The sequence below is a fragment of the Nelusetta ayraudi genome, unplaced genomic scaffold (genome assembly GCF_046127955.1).
Source record: "Nelusetta ayraudi isolate G7.1 ecotype Tasmania unplaced genomic scaffold, CSIRO-AGI_Nayr_v1 ptg000052l, whole genome shotgun sequence".
NCBI lineage: Eukaryota > Metazoa > Chordata > Actinopteri > Tetraodontiformes > Monacanthidae > Nelusetta > Nelusetta ayraudi.
This window is the reverse complement of record NW_027466102.1, coordinates 4,556,140-4,578,363: the sequence shown is the minus strand read 5'-3', so window position 1 is coordinate 4,578,363 and position 22,224 is coordinate 4,556,140. Positions and strand designations below refer to the sequence as shown.

Genomic DNA, 22,224 nt, shown 5'->3' with positions numbered 1-22,224 from the left:
TCACAGTCATTTGAAGAGTTTTGCAAGGATTGGCCTCGGCACAATCAAAAACGACTGCTTTATGTCTCGACAGGAAAAGCAGTAGGAGCAGCTGCCTTTGGTAGATTTTTGTCAACGTGAACATTTCTCATTAACTACATACGTTACGGTAGATGTAAGCGTACATGAAATGTGTGGCTAAGCCTAAATGGACTAGCTAATATAGCATTTTTTTGTGTAAAAAATCAACTATTTTGAATATTCCATAAATGATTTAGTTTTATTTTATTAAATTAAATCTTAAATAAAACTGAGAGTCAGCATGAGCACTGAACACAACACCAAAGATTCCATTGTGATCTTTCTGCCGACGCCATCCAGTCATAGTCACAACATCTTTTGCTGTTGTTCTTCTTTAGCCCAGAGACGACCTCCGTTACATTCAGCCTCAAGGTGAATTCAACACATTCAACACATTCAGGAAGTCTGCAAAATAAGTCTCATTTTTATTAGCCATCTTCCAGAATTGAAAAGTGTTTTGCATCGTAGCAACAGTGCGCGTGTCACAATGCTGAGAGCAACCAGCCGCTCTCCTAAAACATAGCGTACTGACACAGCCGGCTAGAGGTGGTACATGAGACGACATCAAGTAATACTGACAACCACGTGGAGGGGCTACTGGACAACTACTGGCTGGAAGACGATGCACGGCGGCCAATCGGGAGCTTTCATTGTTTCTCCCATGTTCAGTACCCGTCTCTCCGCAAGTCTCTGTTTTGTTTTTGCATCAACAGTGACACATACACATGTAACAATAAAATATCGTTGGTCTAAAAAACGTATTTACACTTATAAATAACTACAAAGAAAAGGATATAAATATGTCTACTTTTTTGGTGAGGGGAATAAATTGCTTTACATTTCATTTAAAGTTCAGAAAACAAAACAAAACAAAACAAAACAAAACAAAAACTCACAAAAACTCATTTCTTTTTATACACAAGCGACGACGAAAAGACAGGTGAGAAAAGAAAAGATCCAGTCCATCCCTTTAGACGAGGACAAAGTGCAAGTGGGAGTGCAGCTCCAAGGAGCCCTGCCCCCACCACCCTCTGGTGTTTACCTCCGCTCTGAGCTCTGAGCCGAGCTGCCGTGAGACCCTGCGACCTCTAGCACAGCCAGGAGGTGGGCACCCACTGAGGCTCCGTGTCCAGCTTGTCGATCAGCCGGCGCAGCTCGTAGAAAGCCTGGTCGGGATCCAGGTTGACGATGGTGGCGTCGAAGAAGTGGCCGAAGCTGTGCTCCATCTCGCGGGCCTTTTCCGCCACTTTCTTCAGCTCCTCGGGCTGTTGAAGAAGAAGAAGAAAAATAAAAAGAAGATTCAAAACTCAAGGATTTTAGTTGTCGCACGTCGTGTTACACGGCAGTGAAATGTTGTTGTGGCAGAGGCCGACGTGATTGTGCATTACGAGGAAGAAAGAAAGCGTAAAAAAAAGAGAATTTAAAAAGTGGCAAGCGGCAGTTAAACACAAGCTTTACACAAATAGAAAAATACAAGTTAAAAAGATCAAAAAGTGGCAATTATGCATAATAATAATAATATCTAATATAATATAACATAAAATTATTATATTATTAGTTGCAAACAATGGAATGCAAAAATATGACACTATACCATAATAATAATAATAATAATAAAATATTATAAATAAATAGTAATATAGTAGCAGCAAAATAATAGTAGCAGTAGTAGTATTAATAATAATAACAGTGCAACAGTGAAGTATAATACAGTAAAGATAAAAATCAATATAATTAGTTACATTTTGAAATATAATATAGGATAATACAATATAATGTAATGTAATGTAATGTAATATAATATAATATAATATAATAACATAATTACAGGTGTTATGGTGCAATAAAATGCAAGAAAAAAACAGCCCTCAAAGAGCAGAAACACTGTCAAATTTAAATCACTGCACGGATAAAGTAGATGGCGCGACGGTGTGGCAATTATTGGGTTATTAAACACGCTGCTGTACCTTTGGTGTTTTCCCCTCTGTGGCCAGCAGGGTGCGTAGTCGCTCCTGAGAAGGAGGGGCAATGAAGACGACATATGGCTTGAGGTTGGAGGACCTTAATACCTGCAGCGACTTCAAGAAAAACAGTGCACGTGAGATTAAAGGGATGCGCCACAGCAGAAAGGTAGTGCAGATTAGGGTGGATGACTGAGCCGCGTGCGTTTCTCTACCCGCGTGTGCAGACACAGTAAACAGATGCGTCCGGAGTTGACGACGTGCCGAACGGAGTCCGTGCTGGTGCCGTACAAGTTCTTCTCAAATTCCCCGAACTCCATGAACTTCCCGGCCGCCATGTCCGACTCGAAGGCGCTGCGACTCACGAAGTGGTACTCGCGCCCGTTCCGCTCGTGTATCCTCAAGTTTCTGGTTGTGTCTGACACAGCAAAAGACAAACAAATAAATAAATGTAAACATAAATGATATAAGTATGTATGTATATATACATACACATATATGTATAGAAATATATGAATATATATATATATACATACTGTACATATACATTTCTTTGTCTGTATGTATATATATATTTATATGACAATTTAATTCAATTTTACTTTAAATCTTCTGGCTCAAGATGATGCACAGCATGCTTGAGTTTTATTTAGATGCTGCTGAGGGATGGTGGAGGTCAGCGATACACAATTTGCAGTCTTGACCGAATGCTCGACATTTTGGCTATTTGGCCTGTTGCCATAGTCCCAAGAGTCATATTAGTGGGTGCATTCCCTTGAATTGTCAGTGGCTTTTGTAATGCGATTGGGGGTGGGTGGGTGGGTGAGGGGCGGGGTGGGTGGGGGGTTAGACTTGAGCTGTTTAGTCAACAGTTCAGGTGTCCATCCCTTGAAATTGATCAAATACACAAGCCGACTACTACAAATTATTACAAATTATGACAAATAATTTGGTTACATTACGACACATGAGGCAAAGAAACACTGGGCGGCGTGACACAGTGCCACGTCTGACAGTGCTGTCGTTACTTACTTGGTATTGGCTCAAACGAAAAAAGGTTCCAGGTCTCAATTAGTAAAGAAGTCAACATTGGTATTCACAGGAGTAGCTGTATGTCAGATGCCCGTTAGTTTTGTGTGTATTCATGGCTAGCATGGCATGAGTGCAAACCCCCGTGCTTTGACCCAGTGTGCCACTCACGGGGAACCGCCATGGCGAACTTGTCCGGCTCGATGGACAGGAGCCTCCGACGCAGCTCGTCGTGGCCGCTGTTTGTCGGGCCAACCAGAGCTATGGGGCGCCTCCGACTGGCAGGCTGGTGGTACAGGGACATCTCTTCGTAGGTCAGGATGTCATCGTAGTCTGGGGGAGAGGCGGAGAGAGGGGGTAGGGGGTGGTGGGGTGTGTGTGAGCAGTTTAACAATGTGTCTGGACCAAAGCAGACTGATGTTGAGAGCACTTGGCTACACCCAGTGTCGTGGAGTAACGAGTTACATGTAGCATTGTTAATTACAAAAAGATGTCATCAGTTACGTTACTGGAAAAATGTGTCACTCAATTACAGTTACTTGTGGAATCATTCATGGTTACAATTTCAATTACATCTGACCAATTATTCCAGAAGAGGCTTTGTGATTTATTTTTTTATTTTTATTTTTGTTGCTTTGTGTGGTTTCTTTTCTGTTTGCCTCCACAGACATAGAGTCTGATACTATTCTGATGCTGCTTCGGATTGGTTCTCCAGTCAAGTTTGGAATTGCAGCAAAAATTGGCAAAAAAAGACAGCGCACACAAGGCACACACATACATTTAAAAAATGTTCAAAAATGGAGATGGTTGCATTTTCATTGGGGTTCATTGAGGGCTAAATTCAAGGTTAAATGTTTTGAGTTCTGCCGGAAGCTGAACACTGTCAGGTCTAAAACAGTCAAAATTTAGAAAAATTATCAAAATGTAATCAAATGTAATTAGTTGCATCACTTTCATGAAGTAATTTAAATTCTTACAATTCTCTTGCATTTTCAATGGGGTAGCATGTAATTGTAATAATTGTAAACCATTACATTTGCAAAGTAATCTCCCCAAGGCTGGCTACAGCAATCTCTCATGAGTTGGGAGTTCTTTCTCTCCTTGAAACTCAGGAATGGTTGTGTGGGTTAGTGAATGTCCCCAGGGCCTTGGGGTCAGTGGTAAATGGGGGAAATTAAAGGGGAATAGTGAACTAACGAAAAAATACATTCAAAGTAGCACAAAAGCACGAGATCCTTGTTGCTCCGTGGGTAAATCCAGTATTTCTTTCCTCCAGGTATAAATTTGACCCTGTGATCTGACAAGGACGCATGAAATGTTTCTGCTGTGTGAATCGGGAACACCTTGGAAAAGCCTTTTACGGCACCTGCTGAGCACCTGTTGGCGTCTCCCCTGATCCCGTCTGCGAAGGCAGGACTAATCTGACCGCTGACACTTTGAGTCTGGACAAGCTGCTGCGAACGAACTGACAGGACGTGTCAACCCCGGCTAACGAGGGGACAACCCGGAGGCCACAGAGGCCGAGGGCGGGGGTGAAGTCTTTGCCCGGAGGTAAAGACGAGCAGTTTTGTGGGTTAAGGAGGGCGCAGCGGAGGCGACCGATCCACCTCGTGACCCACTTCTCACAGCGTTAACTCTCTGGCAGTGGCAGGGAAGAAAGGGGCAACAATTCTTACCGCTGCTTTTGCTCAAGGTGGCCACGCTCTTCTTTCTTAGTTTCTTGCTCTTCTTTGCGTACCAATGTTTTCCTGAATACAGAAGAAATAACCACAACATTTTTTTGTTGCAGTTTCAGCTTCAATTGAACAGTTTCACCTTTTACTTCCTCAATTCGAACGTTGCGGCTACCTTGTTGCTCCCGACTCCTGTCCGTTATTGTTTTCTTCAAGGTTTCTCTCTGCTGCTGGAAGCATCTCCCTGTCGTGGAGCGCAAACACAAATATGAAACGCAGCTACTTTATGACTCACTGACTATAAATATCATTTTTTCATGTTCGGCGGGCCGGGTTAAAAAGTTTAACGGTCCGCATATGGCCCCCGGGCCGCAGTTTGCCCACGCCTGGGCTAGTCCCACCAGTATGGTCAATATGTGTCAACTGATACACCCTGATTATAGCTGAAGAGCAGGCAAAAAAAGTGGCTCCTTTCCATTTCCAGCGCTTAACCTAATTTTCTGGCCGCAGCGACAGGGCGGGGTCAAGGAGTAATCGCGAATCATTCTTAGGGTGTTTGTTTTAATCTACTTGACGTGCCATACGGGGGGTGGGGTGAGGGTGGAGGTGCGCTTCCTGCCAAGGATCACGGTGCCAGGAAAGTTATTAGCCACAGACACAAATTTCAAGTGATTTTCCGCGACATGATTTCCTCACTCTACCACCGACTGACCAGCTTGCCAATATCTAGGCAGCGATGCGCACAGTGGACTTTTATTCACCGATGCAGCCGTTACGCTGGTCAGGCGTTAACATCACTTTATCGCATCGTGATTTTTGCTTCTGGGCAATTGGAAAACATGACTGTGTTGTCGCCGCTTGTTTGACATTAAAATGCATCTTTTGTGATCGGCTTCGTTCCTAAGATCTTTTACCATTTTGAAAATGAATTGTCAATTTGTTTTGTTTTTCATGATTCCATAATTTTTTCCCTGGAATTGAGAGAATCCCCAAAAACTTCCCTCTGCTTGATCTAAAAAAAAAAAAAAAAAAAGGCAATTTTCTGGATTTCTTCTAGTGTTTCTTAAAGCCAGAAGTTTGCCATTTTAAATGACTGGAGTTCCGTTGCATGTCTGTGATCTGCTTTTTTCCCTACAAAATAAAACAACTGAATGAACACCCTCCACGACTGGTGATTCCATAATTCCATTATCGTTTTGCCAGGTGTTTGGTGTGTGTGTGTCCCCACCTGGAACCAGTCCCGCCAGGGGCTGGTTGTCCTCGTCTCCGTCCCGGTAGGCCTGCCACCAGTTGGGGTCGTCCTGGCTGATGACGTGCAGGATGTCTCCCTTCTGGAACGACAGTCCCAGCTCCCGGCACGGCAGGAAGGGGTCATCCGACGGGTCGTAGTCGAAGTAAGCCCGGACGTGGATCTGAGGACAGGGTTTTAACGTCTCAGGGTTTGGCGTCGCATGGAACGCATGCAGACAGGGACTCTCACGCATGGCGCCGGCGGCGGCCCATCGGCAGAGACTTACCACCGTCTGTCTGTGCGGAGCAGCTTTAATCTGAGAGCTCGGGATGAGCAGGAATGTCAGCGTGCCGTGCATTTGTTGCTGTTGGACAAGGCGGGAAGACAAAGAAGATTACATCACTATTGACATGAGAATCTTTTTTTTTTTTTTTACCAGCGTTTTATTGCAACATCTTTCAATGTCACTAAACGGACGTAAATGGTTTGATTCACGTCTCCAGATAAAACTTGAGGAGTTGTTTTTGCTTTTATGCTATTACATCATCAGTAGCACAACATGCAGTAACTACAGGTTAAGTGCAGTTACAGTGCAGGTAAAGAACTTGTTGAGATTAAATATCCCTTTTTTCAAGAGTGACCTGGCCAAGAGGGCAGCACATACACAATTATATATTGGGGACGACTGTGGCTTAGGAGGTAGAGCGGGTTGCCCAATGACCGAAAGGTTGGTGGTTCAAATCCCAAGCTCCATCCTAGTCTGTCGTTGTGTCCTTGGGCAAGACACTTAACTCTAATTTGCTCCACCAATTGGTGGCTGCTGCTTGTGGCTGCTTGGTGTATATGGGTGTATATGTATGGGTGTGAATGGGTGAATTAGAGGCCTTTGTAAAGGTGCTGGAAAAGCACTATATAAGTGCAGTCCATTTACCATGCGAGGATACAAAAACAACATAGACCATCATACAAATGGAACGCAGTACAAATAATGACACATCAAACTAACAGCTCACTATTGAAGGGTAGAGACTGGAATTGGCAAGAATTTAAAAGCACACATTTTCTCATTCTTTTTCTCAATTGGCCCAGTTTTACTCTCACTTTTGAAAGTAACATTTGCACGTAACAACTTGGTCGTAAAGGTGGACGAGGTATCCGGGTTTGGGTGCGCAAGCCACTGCAGCTCATCGGCAAGCTCAGGAGGGGGAGAGAGAGTGAAAGACGCTGCAATCTGAAATGTAACCACTTGATGTCAGTGTTTCTTGAATGTCCAAATATTACACCATTAACTTTTAAAAGTCGGTGTCTCATCAAGAATAATCCCCAAGTATTGACATGCTGACACTCTTTCCCTTTCAAGGCCTCCAGTCTTTATTTTTGGGAATATTTTTGGAACAGATGGTAAGCAAATAAAACGACCTTTGATTTTTCTGCGTCCAAGACCAGCTTAAGCTTAACCAATCTGGGACACAACCACATCAACGGCCGACTGCAGATATTTCGGGCCCAGTGCTCCTCACCAGTAAGTCGTGGACCTCGTTGACGTGCTTCCCGCGAATGGGAACGCTGTTGATCTCCAGGATCTCGTCTCCCTCGTTCAGGAGGCCGCTGCTCTCGGCCGCACCGCCCTTCACCACGCGGCTCACCACCACGCTGTCCATGTCGTTACGCACCGTCGCGCCCTGTTTGGCCGAGGCAGGGGTGACATCAGGAAACAAAAACAACGCGCAACAAGCATGTAGGCAGAAAAGACAAAATCCACGCAATGACAATCCTGCAGATGGTTGGCGACGAAAAAATACTACAGTGCGCTTGCATTAATGCGCAAAAAGTAAATCAATCTTGTTTGCTTGTGGCGAGAAAAGGCAGAGGGAGTCGCAAAAAAAAACAACAACAAACAAGAACCAAACAACAAGCTTGCTGTCCCACCAGTGGAGTGTCACGGGTCTTCTCCAGTCGCACCAGTTTGACCGTCTCTCCCAGGTACTGGGTGACGCTCTCCTCCGCCATCTCCTGCACCGCCACAATGTCGTGGGCCTGCATCAGCGCCTGCAGTGTGGACACCAACAAAGGCAAACGGCATACATACAGACAGTTAGGGCCAGAGGTGGATAAAGCCTTCACATTCTGTACTTATGTAAAAATGCAGATACTTGCATAAAAATATACTCTGATGAAATTAAAAGTACTGATTCAAATACTTTACTCAGGGATAGTAAGTAAGTACAGGTTCTCATGTACTTGAGTAAAAAGTATAGTACTGAAACAATGCATTTGTTCAGTCCCGACAGAATAATCAGCACTGAACTGACCACTTTTCCAACTGCAACACAACCAATTGTAATCAATGTAAACCAATGAACCATTCTTGCATGCTAATGCTTTTAATTATGCTTTAATTATAATTATTATTATTAATTAGTTATTTTCTACATTTTTATTTTTCTCTGTACTGAAAATGAACTGATCAGTGACCCCGAAGCCGAGATAATCTAAAATACGATGCACTTACTTAGTGAACTACACAACAGCATAGTTCGAAGAGCTCCACTTCAAGCAACAACAATTAGCGTCACAGAAATGACGCCTTTTAAACACAAAAGTAACAAGCTAGTTCTTTTCCAGTGTAGGAAGTACAGTAGGAAATACAGATATTTGTGTTCAAATGTAGAGTAAAAGAAAAAAGAAATACTCATGTACAGATACGTGAAAAATGTACCTAAGTACAGTAACTAAGTACCGGTATTTGTATTTTGTTCCTTCCCACCGTTGGTTCGGGGAAATATAAAAGAGGCTTCTTGGCAGTGAAATGGAGCCATTAATCTCAGTGCGTTCTTCTCAAGATGACGCGCAACCATTAACGTTTCCGCGCTACTTTGAAACCCGCACCTGCTGATCATTTTAAAACACGGCCGGTCGGGACCTGGCGGGAAGAGGGGAACCGCTCCCTCGTCTCATTTCATCCGACAGCTGCTCCGTGGCCCGCAATTAATACCCGTCGGTCCAAATTACTTCCTCCATCCTGCAGTTGAGGGGGACGGTGGACGTGCACGAGGGAGCCGGAGCTCCGGCGGACGCCCAATCCGTCTTAATCTCCCTGAGCGATTGGGAGTCCGGACCCACTGCCATCAATCATCGAGCACCTTTTACCTCTGGAGAGGCCGGGAGGAGGAGTGGCGAGGGGTGCCCCCTCCTCGTCTCGCCTGTCTTCTGTCGGCGCATAAACACACTTCCTGAGCGCACCCCCCACGTTACACTTTACTGTACCCTCTAGTCCTGACTGCCCTCCCCAGACAGGAAGTGGAAACCAGTCAAACGTGACCACAGGTGGTCTACCTGGGGTGTCAGTGTCAAAATGCTAAATGTGTTGTGGCTAAAAAAAAAAAAGGTTGAAAACAGATCTAATGGACGGTGACATCGTGACAACTTGCTTTCATTTTCCTTTTTCTTTAAAAAAAAAAAAAAAAACACGCTCCAACCCTCTGAAGCTGGAAATACCAGAGAGCCTCTCGGTGTGAGGCGCTTTTCAAAGGAAAGCTACTCGCATCCTTTTTAAAGAGCGACGACGGAACCAAACGTCCCGGCCAATCGGTGCAGGGCGTTTTAACAAAGTGAACGACTTATCCAGACCTGACGTGCCTGAACTTTGCAGCGTGGACTTTAACATCCCTGCTTTTCTTTTCTTTTCTTCTTTCAAATGAGCCTCCTAACTCTCCTGGAGACAAAGTGCGAGCGCACTTCTGGGAGGGAAAACAGTGAAACTCAAAATCAAAAGTCCGGCCCGTCTTTGATCCAAGCAACAGGGCAATTACACACCAAGAGTGTCTTCAGCGTGTGTGACTTTTTTAGTAATTACTTTGGCCTTTTCCAATTAACCGATTTGAAAGAATTTGCCGGGCACTCCGCCGCACCAATCGCACACTTTCAATTACCAACGAGAGCTGACCCACATTACCCAGCCTGATTTGCATAATGGCCTTCCTTGAGAGCCACAGGATTAATCTTTTGGAGGGCGGCGCGGGTTCGCTCGACCTTGAAAGCAACTCACGGACAGAGCGACGACACAAACAGGTGAAAATGAGAGAGCAGCAGCAAACTTTTGTTTGTTGTCGCAAAACTGGAGAATCTGACCTGCGCTGATTTGTCGAAAGAAAACATTCTGTCACTTTTCTTTTCTTTTTTTTTTTTTAAAGATGACCTGAGGTCAAGTGAGGATGTCCTTCATCCCTCCTAAAGCTAGTAAGCGTGAGCCATTTTTCCCTCTCATAATCTATGGACTAATATGTACTTATCCCTGAACTTTTGACCTACAAGGGAAAAGTGCGAGAAGCATAATTAACCTGGCGGAATGAGCACCCAACAACACTAATTGTGTTTTCAGTGCTCCAATTATCTGCATGTTATCTTAATAAGTGTCAAGTGCCGAGGTCCTTCTGAATGGATTGTAGGTCGAGTGGAGATGTGATGAGTCAAGCACGTGAAGCAAGTCGACGTCTGACCTGCAGATGGGGATTTGTGAGCAGCGTCCTCAGCTCCATTCCCTCCTTCTGCTGGCTGGACTGGAGGATCTTCTGGACCTGAGGAGAAACAACATGAAGAAAAGACAGACGGACATGTGGCTGTGAAACATAATCAGAAAACTATCATTCAAAGATTTGTGAAAAAACTTCTTTGATTTGACTGTTCCAAAAGCTCCAGAAACCGAATGAATCGTTGCTAAAGGAAGTGACTGTTCCTTTAAAAAAAAAGCGACAACACAGAGTGAAGACTGGTTGCAGTGCCTGTCCGGTTGGACTGAGCTGACAGACCTGGGTTGGATGTCACTTTGCAGGCTTCACAGATATTTTGTCATATCACATAACCAACCAGATGCAATAAAGCATTGAAATAAAGAAAACTTGCCCTCTTATAGAAAAAGAAAATATCATTGTTAACGATTTCATTGCAAAAAACTCAAACTACATTTTGCCATAAGGAACATTTTTCAGAGAAGCACTTATAATCAGTGTTGGTGAGTAATCTATTACCAAGTAATCCACTACTGTCATTAACCTACTTTTTGAGTGATGGAGTAATGTAACTAGATTACTGTGGCAAAACTGGTAATTATACCATAATTACTTTATCAAGTAACAATTTTGTTACTTTTCCGAAATCTTCTCATTAATTTAACAGTATGGGCTGTGCAGAAGGCACCAGTGCCATACAAGAGTTTGTTCTGTGCAATGTGCAGTTTGTGGTCAGAGAGCAAACGTGTTAAGAGGACAGAGGCAATATTTGGAATTGCAAAATTTGCACTTTAATAAAGTTCATTCCAAAGCACTGGGCAACTGTCACTTTAGTAAAAAAAAAAAGATAAAGTAACTATCAAAGTAATTAGTAACTGATTACTTATGAAACAAAGTAGTTAAAGAAGTAATTATATTACTTTATTAAGGAGTGATCAGCAATCAGTAGTTGCATTACTTTTATGGAGTAATGCCTACTGCATACACTGCATATAACAGTGTACCATGACCTGATGCTCTTTAGGGAAGGACCTGTGAAGCTGCATGGCTCAATCCCAAACACAAGGAATACTGACAACTCTCCAAAACATTCTGGATGTAACTCACAAGTGCATGATTGGAAGGGCCTGTCTGTAGCCAGCATGTTAAAAAGATGAGTGACCAGGGCCACATACATTCACACCTACAAGTTGTTACGATGCATCTTCTCCTTAGTCTGGATAAGTCTGACATGCCTCCCATGCTTTTCAGAAAGCCTGGATTCTATTAATATATATGAAATGACCAAACAGCAATTGCATTCAATTGCTTTGAAAGGCCTTGTTCACGCTTTGTTTTGGCCAGAAAAAAAGGGGCTGTGACACAACCACTTGCGTACAAAAGAAACTGTTCTGCTCATTTATATGACTTCCAATAAACGCAGTCGAGGAGACGCCGACATAAAAATAAATCTTTAATTTATGCAAATGTGTGCGTCCTGATGAATTGCATGGCGGTGCCTCTAAAAGTCACAGTCGAGCGTAGAATGCATTGTGATGCAGCGCCCCTCCTCTCTGCCTGTTTTGCCTTCTTATTGTGTGAACCTTTAGTCCTTCCACCGCTCTTCCCTTGAGCCTCTCCTCTCCGACGAGGTGCTGCGCTCCCCCTCCCCCGCTGCTGCTGCTGCTGCTGCTGCTGCTGCTGCGCTGCACCTCCACCCTCACTGCTGCCCCTTCCTAAGCCGCTGGAGTTTCTTTTTCTGGCCGCCCAGATCCCGGGCCGCCTTCCCTGCAGCGCCGTGCGCCGCGCCGAGGGAGATTAGCTTGCTCAACATCCGAACGCAGTTGTCACACAGCACAGCCACTTAGTTAAGACACACAGCGGCTAAAACCATTACGTGCCGTTAAGCACCCCGGGAGCTCTCCCTCCCCTCCTGTGTGCGAGACCAGGAGACACACGTGACGTGGCCTTGTTGTGCACCAAGGAAAATGAATAATTGATGCCCAGTTCCTCATTTTTCCTACTTCTAAAAAAAGCAAGTAGCCATTGAAGAGCGTCGTGATTGTCACGTCTGACCGAGGTGCCTTTTTCCTTCAAGCGAGTGGCACTCATCAAATACTGTCAGGAAATCAGAGTCAGATTAATTCCGTACATGTTCTGTCCCCAAAGTCAGTGGATGTGCTGTGGACTATGTGCAAAAACTAGAGAATGTCAAAATAAAAATAAAAAAACCCGCAAATTGCCCTGTTTTTCTGCAGACTAAAATTGTGTAAATTCAGAGGAAGATATCACTCTTCATGATTATTTTTATGCGGTTTCTTAAAGGTCCAGTGTGGAATTTTTTTTTTTTTAAGGAAGTCCGGTATTTAAGGAAGCCTGTTTGGCAGCGCGTTTGTTATTTAGGGCCACTGTCAGGAGGGCTTGCTTAACAATATTTTGGCTAAAGATGGCAGCTAACTTGGAGCAACACCCTTATTGCTAAAAATACAAAACAAAAAACAACCTTTTAATGCTCTGCCTTTACACACTTTTATTAATGTATTTATAGGCGGTATGTCAAGCTTTTACCAATATAAAAATCATAATTCCAGCCAAATTTTACACACTGGAGCTCCACAGTAGGTAGGTTGGTGAATTATTTAATTTATTCTCATTTCTTTCATGGAGTGGAACAAAGTCAGAGCAGAATCTTTCTGTGCTGGACGCAAATTGTTCTGGGCTTGATTGACTAAAATGTGTGCAAACTTGATTTCATGTGCAAACAAAGTAGAAGCTGGTCCACCAACCAGGCACACAGTATCTGTAAATCCTGGCAGGCACTCGCTGTCCATCAAGCAAGACTTGTCTTACTGGATGTGCAACATCGTCCGTGTCGGGCAGAATAGTGAAACAGATGCAAACATGATGAATGCGGAGCATTCGATGAGTTGCAGAGCCTGAAAGTAATTGTCGTGGCTGATCGTGCGTCTCCATTTAGCATTTAGCTTGAAAGGCTAAGCCAGCACCTGTTTGAAGGAAGCAAAACTCTTCTCTAAAGTGTTTCATCTTCTCCTGCATACCCTTGATAGACCTTTTCCAATTCTTCTCATACAGCATATTGAGATTTTTTTAAAACACGGTTTTCCCCTGATGTCCCCCTTTTATTCCATTGCACATCCGAATGTAGATTTTTCTCTTCTGCAACACCTCGAATTTCAATGATATTAAAAACTAGCGATGCACAGATACCAATACCAGTATCAAGTATCGTATCGTTGAGTACTCTACTCATACTCATAAAATACATGCCGGTACCACGACACAGATACCAGTTGTATATGCGTGTATACGACAATTCTGTCAAACATTGATGAGCACTGAAATGTAGTACATGTAGTACTCGCACTACACTCTGTGAAAAAGAGGTATCGGTGCATCGCTATTAAAAATAATTTGGTGCTTGTGGTCTTGTAGCTCATGAACGAAAACACCAACAGCCAAAGCATTCCTTTAGACCAGGCATTGCAAACTACGGCTCGGGGGCCATATGCGGCCCATTAGGCTTTTAAATTCGGCCCGCTGAACTTGAGGAAATTGCGTTATTCGTAAGAAAGTCATAAAATGGCTGAATTTCATCCAGTTGTTCAGTGTTTTAAAAGTATTTTCAATAAAGAGCTAAATACAGTGGGCCATCAAAGACATTTTGTTGTATTTCTTTGATCTTTTATAATAGAAAATTTCCCATGATGTATTTTTTTTCTCCTATGAGGTGGGTCACCAAAACACTCCATCCATCTGCTGCTGCTCCGGCTCCCTCTGTCACATTTTAGAAGCCATTGTGGCCTCACCAGTCAAAAAGTTTGCCCAGCCCTGATTTAGACACTACTGCCTCTGCCGTGTTTACACCTGTTGTCAATTGAGCCTGACCACTTGCAACACACCTGAAAGCAACATGTGTTACTCCCCTCTTGTGTGTGTTTTAAGTTTAAAGTTGTAGCTGCTGGAGTTGCTTAGAGCTTGCAGGGCATGAAGTGGTGCTAGCTTGGTCATAATGTGACTGAGCGTATCAAAGGTGGCCTGTGATCTTATTGCCTGTCGCCAGTTTTAAGAGTTTTTTAAAAATAAATTTACAACAATTTTACAAACAGGATAGTAAAGTGGTCCTGTCTGATGAGCCGCCCTCTGCACAAATACCCCAGGGAGATTTGAACGGTGCCTACCTCTTGGCAGAGATCTTCCGCCTGCACCGTGAGGGGCGAGGTGGGACTGACTCGGCTCTTCTGTTGCGACACGGCGGCGAAGACGCTGTAGGCGTTCCTGAAGTCCTCGGCGACCAGGAGCTGCATAACCAGCTCCACGTCCTGCTGGCTCTGCGTGTCCGTAAGGCAGTGCTGCGTCCACTTCAAGGCCTGCCGCAGCTCCTCCAGCTCTGATGGCGAGACGGGGCAGAGTGAGGCCGCTGCAGGTGGTCAACGACGTATTTAGGTCTGAGGAACACAACTAGGCTGGTGCTAAAAACTAAGCTGAAAGCTACGTTCATCTTCCCGAGCCTCCTAGTGTCAGATAAGGCAATGCAAAAACTGGAACCGTGTCTAGCGTTGCATCATTTGTGCTCCTGGGTGTTTGAAAATCTGACAGTTGCGAAAAAATCCTTGGATTTCCTTCAGCCTTTGGTGTGGTCGAGTGCAGTCTGGAGAATTATACACATGAGGCGAGGACATAAATTTAATAAAGTTAAAAACTTAGACACACCTGCGTCCAGTCTGAGTGCTGATGCAGTGTTTATATAGAGCAGCGTTTTTTTTAACCACTGTGCCGTGGCAAACTGGTGTAACCAAGAGCCCTGAAAAATTATCCAATTTCACTTCATTGGTTTAAAAAAACAACAACATTCCATTGTGGAGTGACTGTGCTTTGAAAGGAATGCAAGCCTATTTTCCTCCTTCAATTCCTCCCTGGATCAGCTTTGCAGGCCTGCGAACAGGCCCAGGTTTCACACTGAGTGAGTCTTAATAAATCAAGAGGCTATATTGTGATAGGCTAAAAAGTGTTATTCTATAATATGTTTGGTTGGTGGTGTGACATGGAATTTTTTCCAATGTGAAGAATGTGTGCTCAAAAGAGGTTATGTACCACATGAACCGGTGTGAAATTCGAGAGTGACGATGAATCGTCCGATGATTTTTGCCCACTTCCTCCGTCGACAGAGACGTGGGTGGTGATTGGTTAAAAAAATGTCAGAGCAGCGTTTCTCAACTGTTGAGTCACGACCCAAGAGTGGGCGGCGGAGCCGTTTCGATTGGCTCGCAACTTTGTTTCTCAAGAAGGGATTTTAAAAGATTGTTGAGCTGAATCTCTGAATGTCAGGACCGCTAAACTTCCCAGAGTGCACCAGCAGCAGCAGCAAGGAGGTCACTGACGCATCTGATTACCAGGCGTGTTTGATATGCCAACTTTGGTTCTGTGTTTGAGGAGTTAACTGTTTTATTCTGTCTTTACAGGTTTACAAACTATTGAAAAAAAACAACCAATCAACTAAAAGAAAATAAAAGTTAGAGTTTGGAAACCTCAACTGAGTTGTCCTTGCGTCCTTTGGAGGGAAAGAGAGGAGGACTTGACAAACACAATATATATTTAGAGAAAACCTTACTTTGCAGGACACACAATTCAGTTAGACAATTTCAATCATTTATCTACCACACATGACAGAAAGTGGGCTGTTTTGTTTTTGCATAATAAATTTGGGTGGTGACTATTGTAAGGAGACAATGTGGGTCCGGAGACACCGCCAGTGGAGAACCACTGAGTTAGATGGAGCAGATCATATTTGTCCATTGCGTAGATTGCTTTCCGTCAATGAAAAACCACAACAGCTGCACTCATTAGGAAACGTCACTCCATCCTGACTGTTCAAAGTGCTTAGACGGGAATGAGTGGAATGTCATTTCCAGGTGAACTGGCCCAATTTGGACGAGGACGTGAACAAGCTGCCAAGCAGCTCCTTCCTCCTGGCCACTCCCCCTTCGCTCCGCTTCCTCAGTGGTCATTGTCTTCGCCCCCTTTTGTTTTCTGTGACTTTATGTGAGACCATCCCACTCCTGCCTGACCTTTTATATCCTGGACCCCCCCGCACTCTTGGGGTGAATTCCAATTCCTCCCTTAACCCTCAATCTCAAACCTCAAACTCAAAAATGCGCGCTCCCGCGAGGTGCAAACGCTGTCCCGATTCTAAGAACGTCAAGTTGAGGGAGGAGTTTAAGGGCTGTATCGCCCTCAATATTGAGATTCTCCGGCACCACCCTTGGGAGTAAGGGCTACCCAGAAGGCATTGCGTATTTTCGCCAAGACATCTTCGAAAAACATCGCGATGTAAAAGCGAGCTACAAATGGAAGTATTTTCTTAGTTAATAAAGATATAAATATTACGAAACCATTGTATTGTCTTAGTTTAAGACTTTTTTATGGATTATTGACATCGTTGTTGCGTAACATTTTTTTCTTTACTTTCCGGTCCTGGCCTCACGTTACTTGTATACCTCGTTGTGTAGCGACGGAGGAGTTCTTCCTTTTTCGCCGTCTTTTTCTTTTTCTCCTTCTTCTTCGTCGTTGTCGTCTTCTTGACAGACTGGACGTAGCTTTGGTGTAAGGCCGCCCCCCCACATTCTGAAGACGTAACTGCACTTAAGGGGTGTCCCATTGCTAAGCCCTTACACTTATTTTTGAGGGCCAAGATTGAGGGCCAAAGATTGAGGGTTAAGGGCGAGGGTTGAGATTGAGGAGTTAAGGGAGGAATTGGAATTGGCCCTTTCGCTCTCTCTGACCTCTCGATACACCCTGCCCACCCTGCCCACTCTCCCACACCCTGCCCACCCTGCTCACTCTCCCACACCCTGCACACCCTGCACACCCTGCCCACTCTCCCACACCCTGCCCACCCTGCTCACTCTCCAACACCCTGCCCACCCTGCTCACTCTTCAACACCCTGCCCACTCTCCCACACCCTGCCCACCCTGCTCACTCTCCAACACCCTGCCCACTCTCCCACACCCTGCCCACCCTGCTCACTCTTCAACACCTTGCCCACTCTCCCACACCCTACTCATTCTCCCACACCCTGCCCATCCTGCTCACTCTCCAACACTCTCCCACACCCTGCTCACTCTCCCACACCCTGCCCACTCTCCCACACCCTGCTCACTCTCCAACACTCTCCAACACCCTGCTCACTCTCCAACACCCTGCCCACTCTCCAACACCATGCTCACTCTCCCACACCCTGCCCACCCTGCTCAGTCTCCCACACCCTGCTCAGTCTCCCACACCCTGCCCACTCTCCCACACCCTGCTCACTCTCCCACACCCTGCTCACTCTCCCACAGCCTGCCCACCCTGCTCACTCTCCCACACCCTGCCCTCTCTCCCACACCCTGCCACACCCTGCTCACTCTCCAAGACCCTGCCCACTCTCCCACACCCTGCCCACTCTCCCACACCCTGCCCACACCCTGCTCACTCTCCAAGACCCTGCCCACTCTCCCACACCCTGCCACACCTTGCTCACTCTCCCACACCCTGCTCACTCTCCAACACCCTGCCCACTCTCCCACACCCTGCCCACTCTTCACTCAATTTTTTCTTTTTTTTTAATTCTTTTTTACCTTCTTTCCCCCCCCTTTTTTTCCTCCTTCTTTCCCCCCCTTTATTTCCTTTTTTTTTCTTTCCCACACCCCGACTCCAACTCACCGGCTACGTGATCCTGGGGGTACGAGTCCGTGCTGGCCTTTTCCTTGCCCTCGAAGGTGGGATTGTCGATGCCCACCTTGGGGTTCTCTGCCAGCTTCTTCAGCCTCAGCGAGGCGTTGGGGTCGATGTCGACCCTCCCCCGGCCGTCCTCCTCCCTCCTCTTGCGGAGCTCCTCCTGGTAGTGCTGGATGCGCTCCATGTGGGCGCTGCTCTGAGGAGACTTGACCAGGCTGCCCTCGTCTCCCGGACAGTCCACCGCTCGCTCCCTGTGGCCCTTGACCTGAGCGGAGGCCTCTGGCGCAAAACCATTCATGTGAGAAGTGATCATGCCTGCTGACCGGCCTCACCAGCCTCCTCCTCTTCCTCCGAGATGTTTTCTTTTGCCCGAGTGTTACGAGGCAGCGGTGCCCAGACTCCTCGACTCACAGGCCATAGCACAGCGGCAGAGGGTGCAGTCTTCTATGTCCGGGCTGTGATTGGTCATTCTAGAATTGAGAAAACACACGAGAGATTATATTAGAAACACACAAAATTGTCAATATAATTTGCAAAAGCTGTCGTATTTGTGAACTTGACGACCGGATCCTAAAAATGGAAAAAATGTTTTTTTCCGAATAGACGAATAAGTTTAGCTACGAGTTTGAAAGGTCAGTTGATGGAGAGTTCTAAAAATGACAAGCACGTTCTACTTCTAATAATATTAAAGAGAAAAATAAGATAAACCAAAATTAACATTATCTTCTGTCTTAAATTAATAGCTATATACTACTGCCTTAGTCCATGTGATTTAAATAATTTATGCACCCATGGATATGTAATAACTTACACTGGCAATTATTATTTTATAATTTCATTTTCTAAAAAATCTTTCAGTAGTTGACAGATGACTTACTTCAGCGCCAAATTAATTTCTGTCAAGTAAATGAAAATAAATGCTATGTTTGCGAAAGGCTGAAATTAAAGGAGGCTTAACATGTCACATGTAAAGGGATCTATAGACATAAAACATACATAAAAAATACATGTTTTTAGTTACTAAACAAGTCACCAAAACTCAAAATTGTATATATTCATTGATTTTCATATGCTTACAATAGGCATGTGTATTTACATAAGGAGCAGGTCCAATTATAAGAAGGTGGACAGTTTTTGCAGAATGCAGATCTAATCAGGGTTTTGTTATTTCATGCTGGCAATGAGCTCATTTATCAAGCAACTCTTAAATCTTTGTTCCTTTCGCTGCAAGTCTCATATTAAGTCATCCTGAGATTAGGTGGATATACTGATGTATTTTTCTATAAATGTAAACAAAAATGCTCATTACTGGACCTCCGTTTGTCATACAACACGCTGGCAAAGGTCAGTGTTTGCTCCTCGCTGCTCTTATCCATCACACCGCTAATCTAGACGGAAAGCTCTGTGGCCTCTGCCACCTGAAATCCCTTCACTCCAGCCCCAGCCAGCCAATTACAGGGATACACCTGTCCCCAGGTGCCCAACCCACCCACAGCTTAATCCAAACATCCATCTGCGCCGTGCACGGCCATCCCCGATGCAACAAAAAAAATGGATTCAACGTGACGCTCGGTACACAACTGCTGCTACCTGAGGCGGCGCTGTTGTGTGTATAGTGGGAGGTGGAGGGGTGAGGTGTAATCTTTTCAAGGGAGCGCTGTGGGCATTAATCTGGATTAGGAGTATTGGTCTATGATAGGAGATGTCGAATTCAACTTCTTTGTTAACCCATTTAAAAAAAACAACAACAACAACTCAATTGACAGTTTATGACAAAAAACCCACTAAACAGCTTCACTTGACGGCATCATGTGGATTATGAAGGCTTTCTGAGAGCAGGGGAGGAAACATTAGGAGACCAGAGGGTAAACTTGACCCCAACCCCGAGACCGGAGGCACGTGCCTCACGTCGTACGGTTGGTCAGCGCACATTTCAGCCGGCTACCACCTCAACAGCAAGCCACCCTTCTCCTCTTTTATCCACCACCCACAGCTAATACAGTCTGGCAGGTCCTGGTCCAAACACCCTCCCCCTGAGGAGGTGCTCAGCTACGTCTAAAGTGGCCAGGACGTGACTGACAAACAGCGGCGACTGCCAAGAGGCCATCTGTTCGTGCGGGCTTAATTAAGCCTGAGATCTCATGTCTGACTGATACTCAGCGGTCACGCTGGGGTGCGGGCGGGGGGGGAGAAAATGCCAGACCTAGTTGGAAAGATGGGAAATAAGGGAGCCGCAAATATAGACCTCGCGGTGAGGAAAGCTGGCGGTGCAGGAGGACGGGCAGAAGTGAATTATCTCCAGAGAGTTTGGGGTTAAGAGGCTAAATGTGTAACAAAATCTACTGACATGAAATGGGATTAAAAACATTCACAAATATGTTTTTCATTCATTTTTAATTCTATCAATTCAAATAATATTAATTACCAATAATATGTTTTCCATTTGCTTATAATCAGCAATTGTATTTACAGTGAGAGCAGGGGCCACTGAAGGAAGCAGCAATGTTGCACCGCAACGTGTCTGCGGTAGCCCAGATTGTGGATGCACTTTAGTTACTAGTGTGACCCAGGCACCCCAGCTCATATAAGAGAGGTATGAGATCATGTGGGACGTTAGGAAAGAGGGATTAACGCCGACACCGTTTGCAATGCGCTTTCATACCATGAGATGCAACGAAATCGCACACATTGGGACTTCAAGCGCAAATGTCTGACAAAAGGGAGGTTGAGGGAACTTGGGCTGTGACACCAGGACAAGGTTGGCTGGAGTTTAACCAATAGTATTATAACATTTGAACGAAAGGGTTTGGAACTGAAATACCGAAAACAACAACAACAACAGAGCACAGCTAAGCGTATCTAAAGCAAGACTGTTGCAACTATTCATTTGTTTCTGATGTATTAACCACCTTTATTTATACGTTTTCCCTGATTAAACATAAGTGGCTGTGGGCTACAAGACCCTGCATATGCATAAAGGCTTCATTTCAAAAAAAGACTGTGTGAGATCTGAAGATGCCTCATCACACAGTTTTTATTACGGGCTATTTTAAGACAGAACTAGTGCTAAGACTAAAGCAAAACTCAAGATTTGAAGCCCATTGCAAGTATTTAGAAGTGGTTCCCCATCACCCCCCAGTCCAAACTGAACACGACACACCATTCTGTTGACGGTGAACACTAGTTGACCCAGTGAATAAGTCACAATCGGAAAAAAACAAAACAAAAAAAACTAAACAAAAGCAAGAGAGCAAGGTTTTTCTTGAGTAAAGCAGCTCCACTGGAGATGCAGCAGCTGCCGCCTCCTAACCAGCATCTTTCCATTGTCTTTTTGGACATGTTAACACGGTCACGCCACGACGACATCACATATATTGTGTTTTTATCTGTATTAGAACAATAGGGTGGACCGTTTTCGTAAAGTACGCGAAGTTCAAAACCAGCAATTGTCCCGACGCAGCATTAATCTGATACTTCATTCCTTCATTGAGCCACCGGAGGAAGTACAAACAACCAACGGCGTCTGCTTCGAGGAACGTGAAAAGAAAAAAAAGAAGAAGAAGAAAAAAAAAAAAAAACAGAACAAAGAGAGTTGAACAAAGTCGCATTTATAAGGAATGCGCTGTCAGTGTCAATTCCTCTGGCGAGAGCTCGAGTTCGTACTAACACGCCGCTTTCTAACAATACCGAGAACTTAGCTTATTAGCCGCTACCGCTAACTGCGTAGCTCCGAGTGTAGCTGTCCCCGAACGGGACTCCTTCTACTCACCACTTCAGGAGAGCAAGATGAATGGGTTCGAGGGCCAAGTGGACGTTTCTTCAAGGGGACCCCGTCCTTCGGAAATTGTGTGTGTGTGTGTTTTTTTTTTATTTTTTTAAATCACACATGGACGTTAAGTGTCAATAACAGCAAGTCCGTAGCGGTGCTTCCAGAGCTGCTTCCAGTCGCTGTAGAGACTTTAAGCCAGACACAGTCGGGACACTTGTGGCCATTGCTGTGAGACTGCGAACGCTGTTTTGAGTCGTCGCCCCGGCAACACTGCGA

The 22,224-nt window shown here is 44.9% G+C and overlaps 1 protein-coding gene across 1 annotated transcript; it reads right to left on the bottom strand.

Moving 5' to 3' along the window:
- Positions 1–350: 350 nt before the first annotated feature.
- Positions 351–22,224, bottom strand: pals1b (protein associated with LIN7 1, MAGUK p55 family member b). The gene is made up of 14 exons (XM_076037683.1): positions 21,949–22,224; positions 18,165–18,649; positions 14,641–14,849; positions 10,454–10,531; positions 7,884–8,003; positions 7,475–7,636; positions 6,241–6,318; positions 5,952–6,135; positions 4,899–4,967; positions 4,727–4,798; positions 3,222–3,383; positions 2,237–2,439; positions 2,028–2,138; positions 351–1,325 (listed from the first exon to the last, which is right to left on the bottom strand). The coding sequence occupies exons 2-14, from the start codon at positions 18,490–18,492 to the stop codon at positions 1,149–1,151; spliced, it is 1,953 nt and encodes a 650-aa protein (XP_075893798.1). The 5' UTR covers positions 18,493–18,649; positions 21,949–22,224; the 3' UTR covers positions 351–1,148.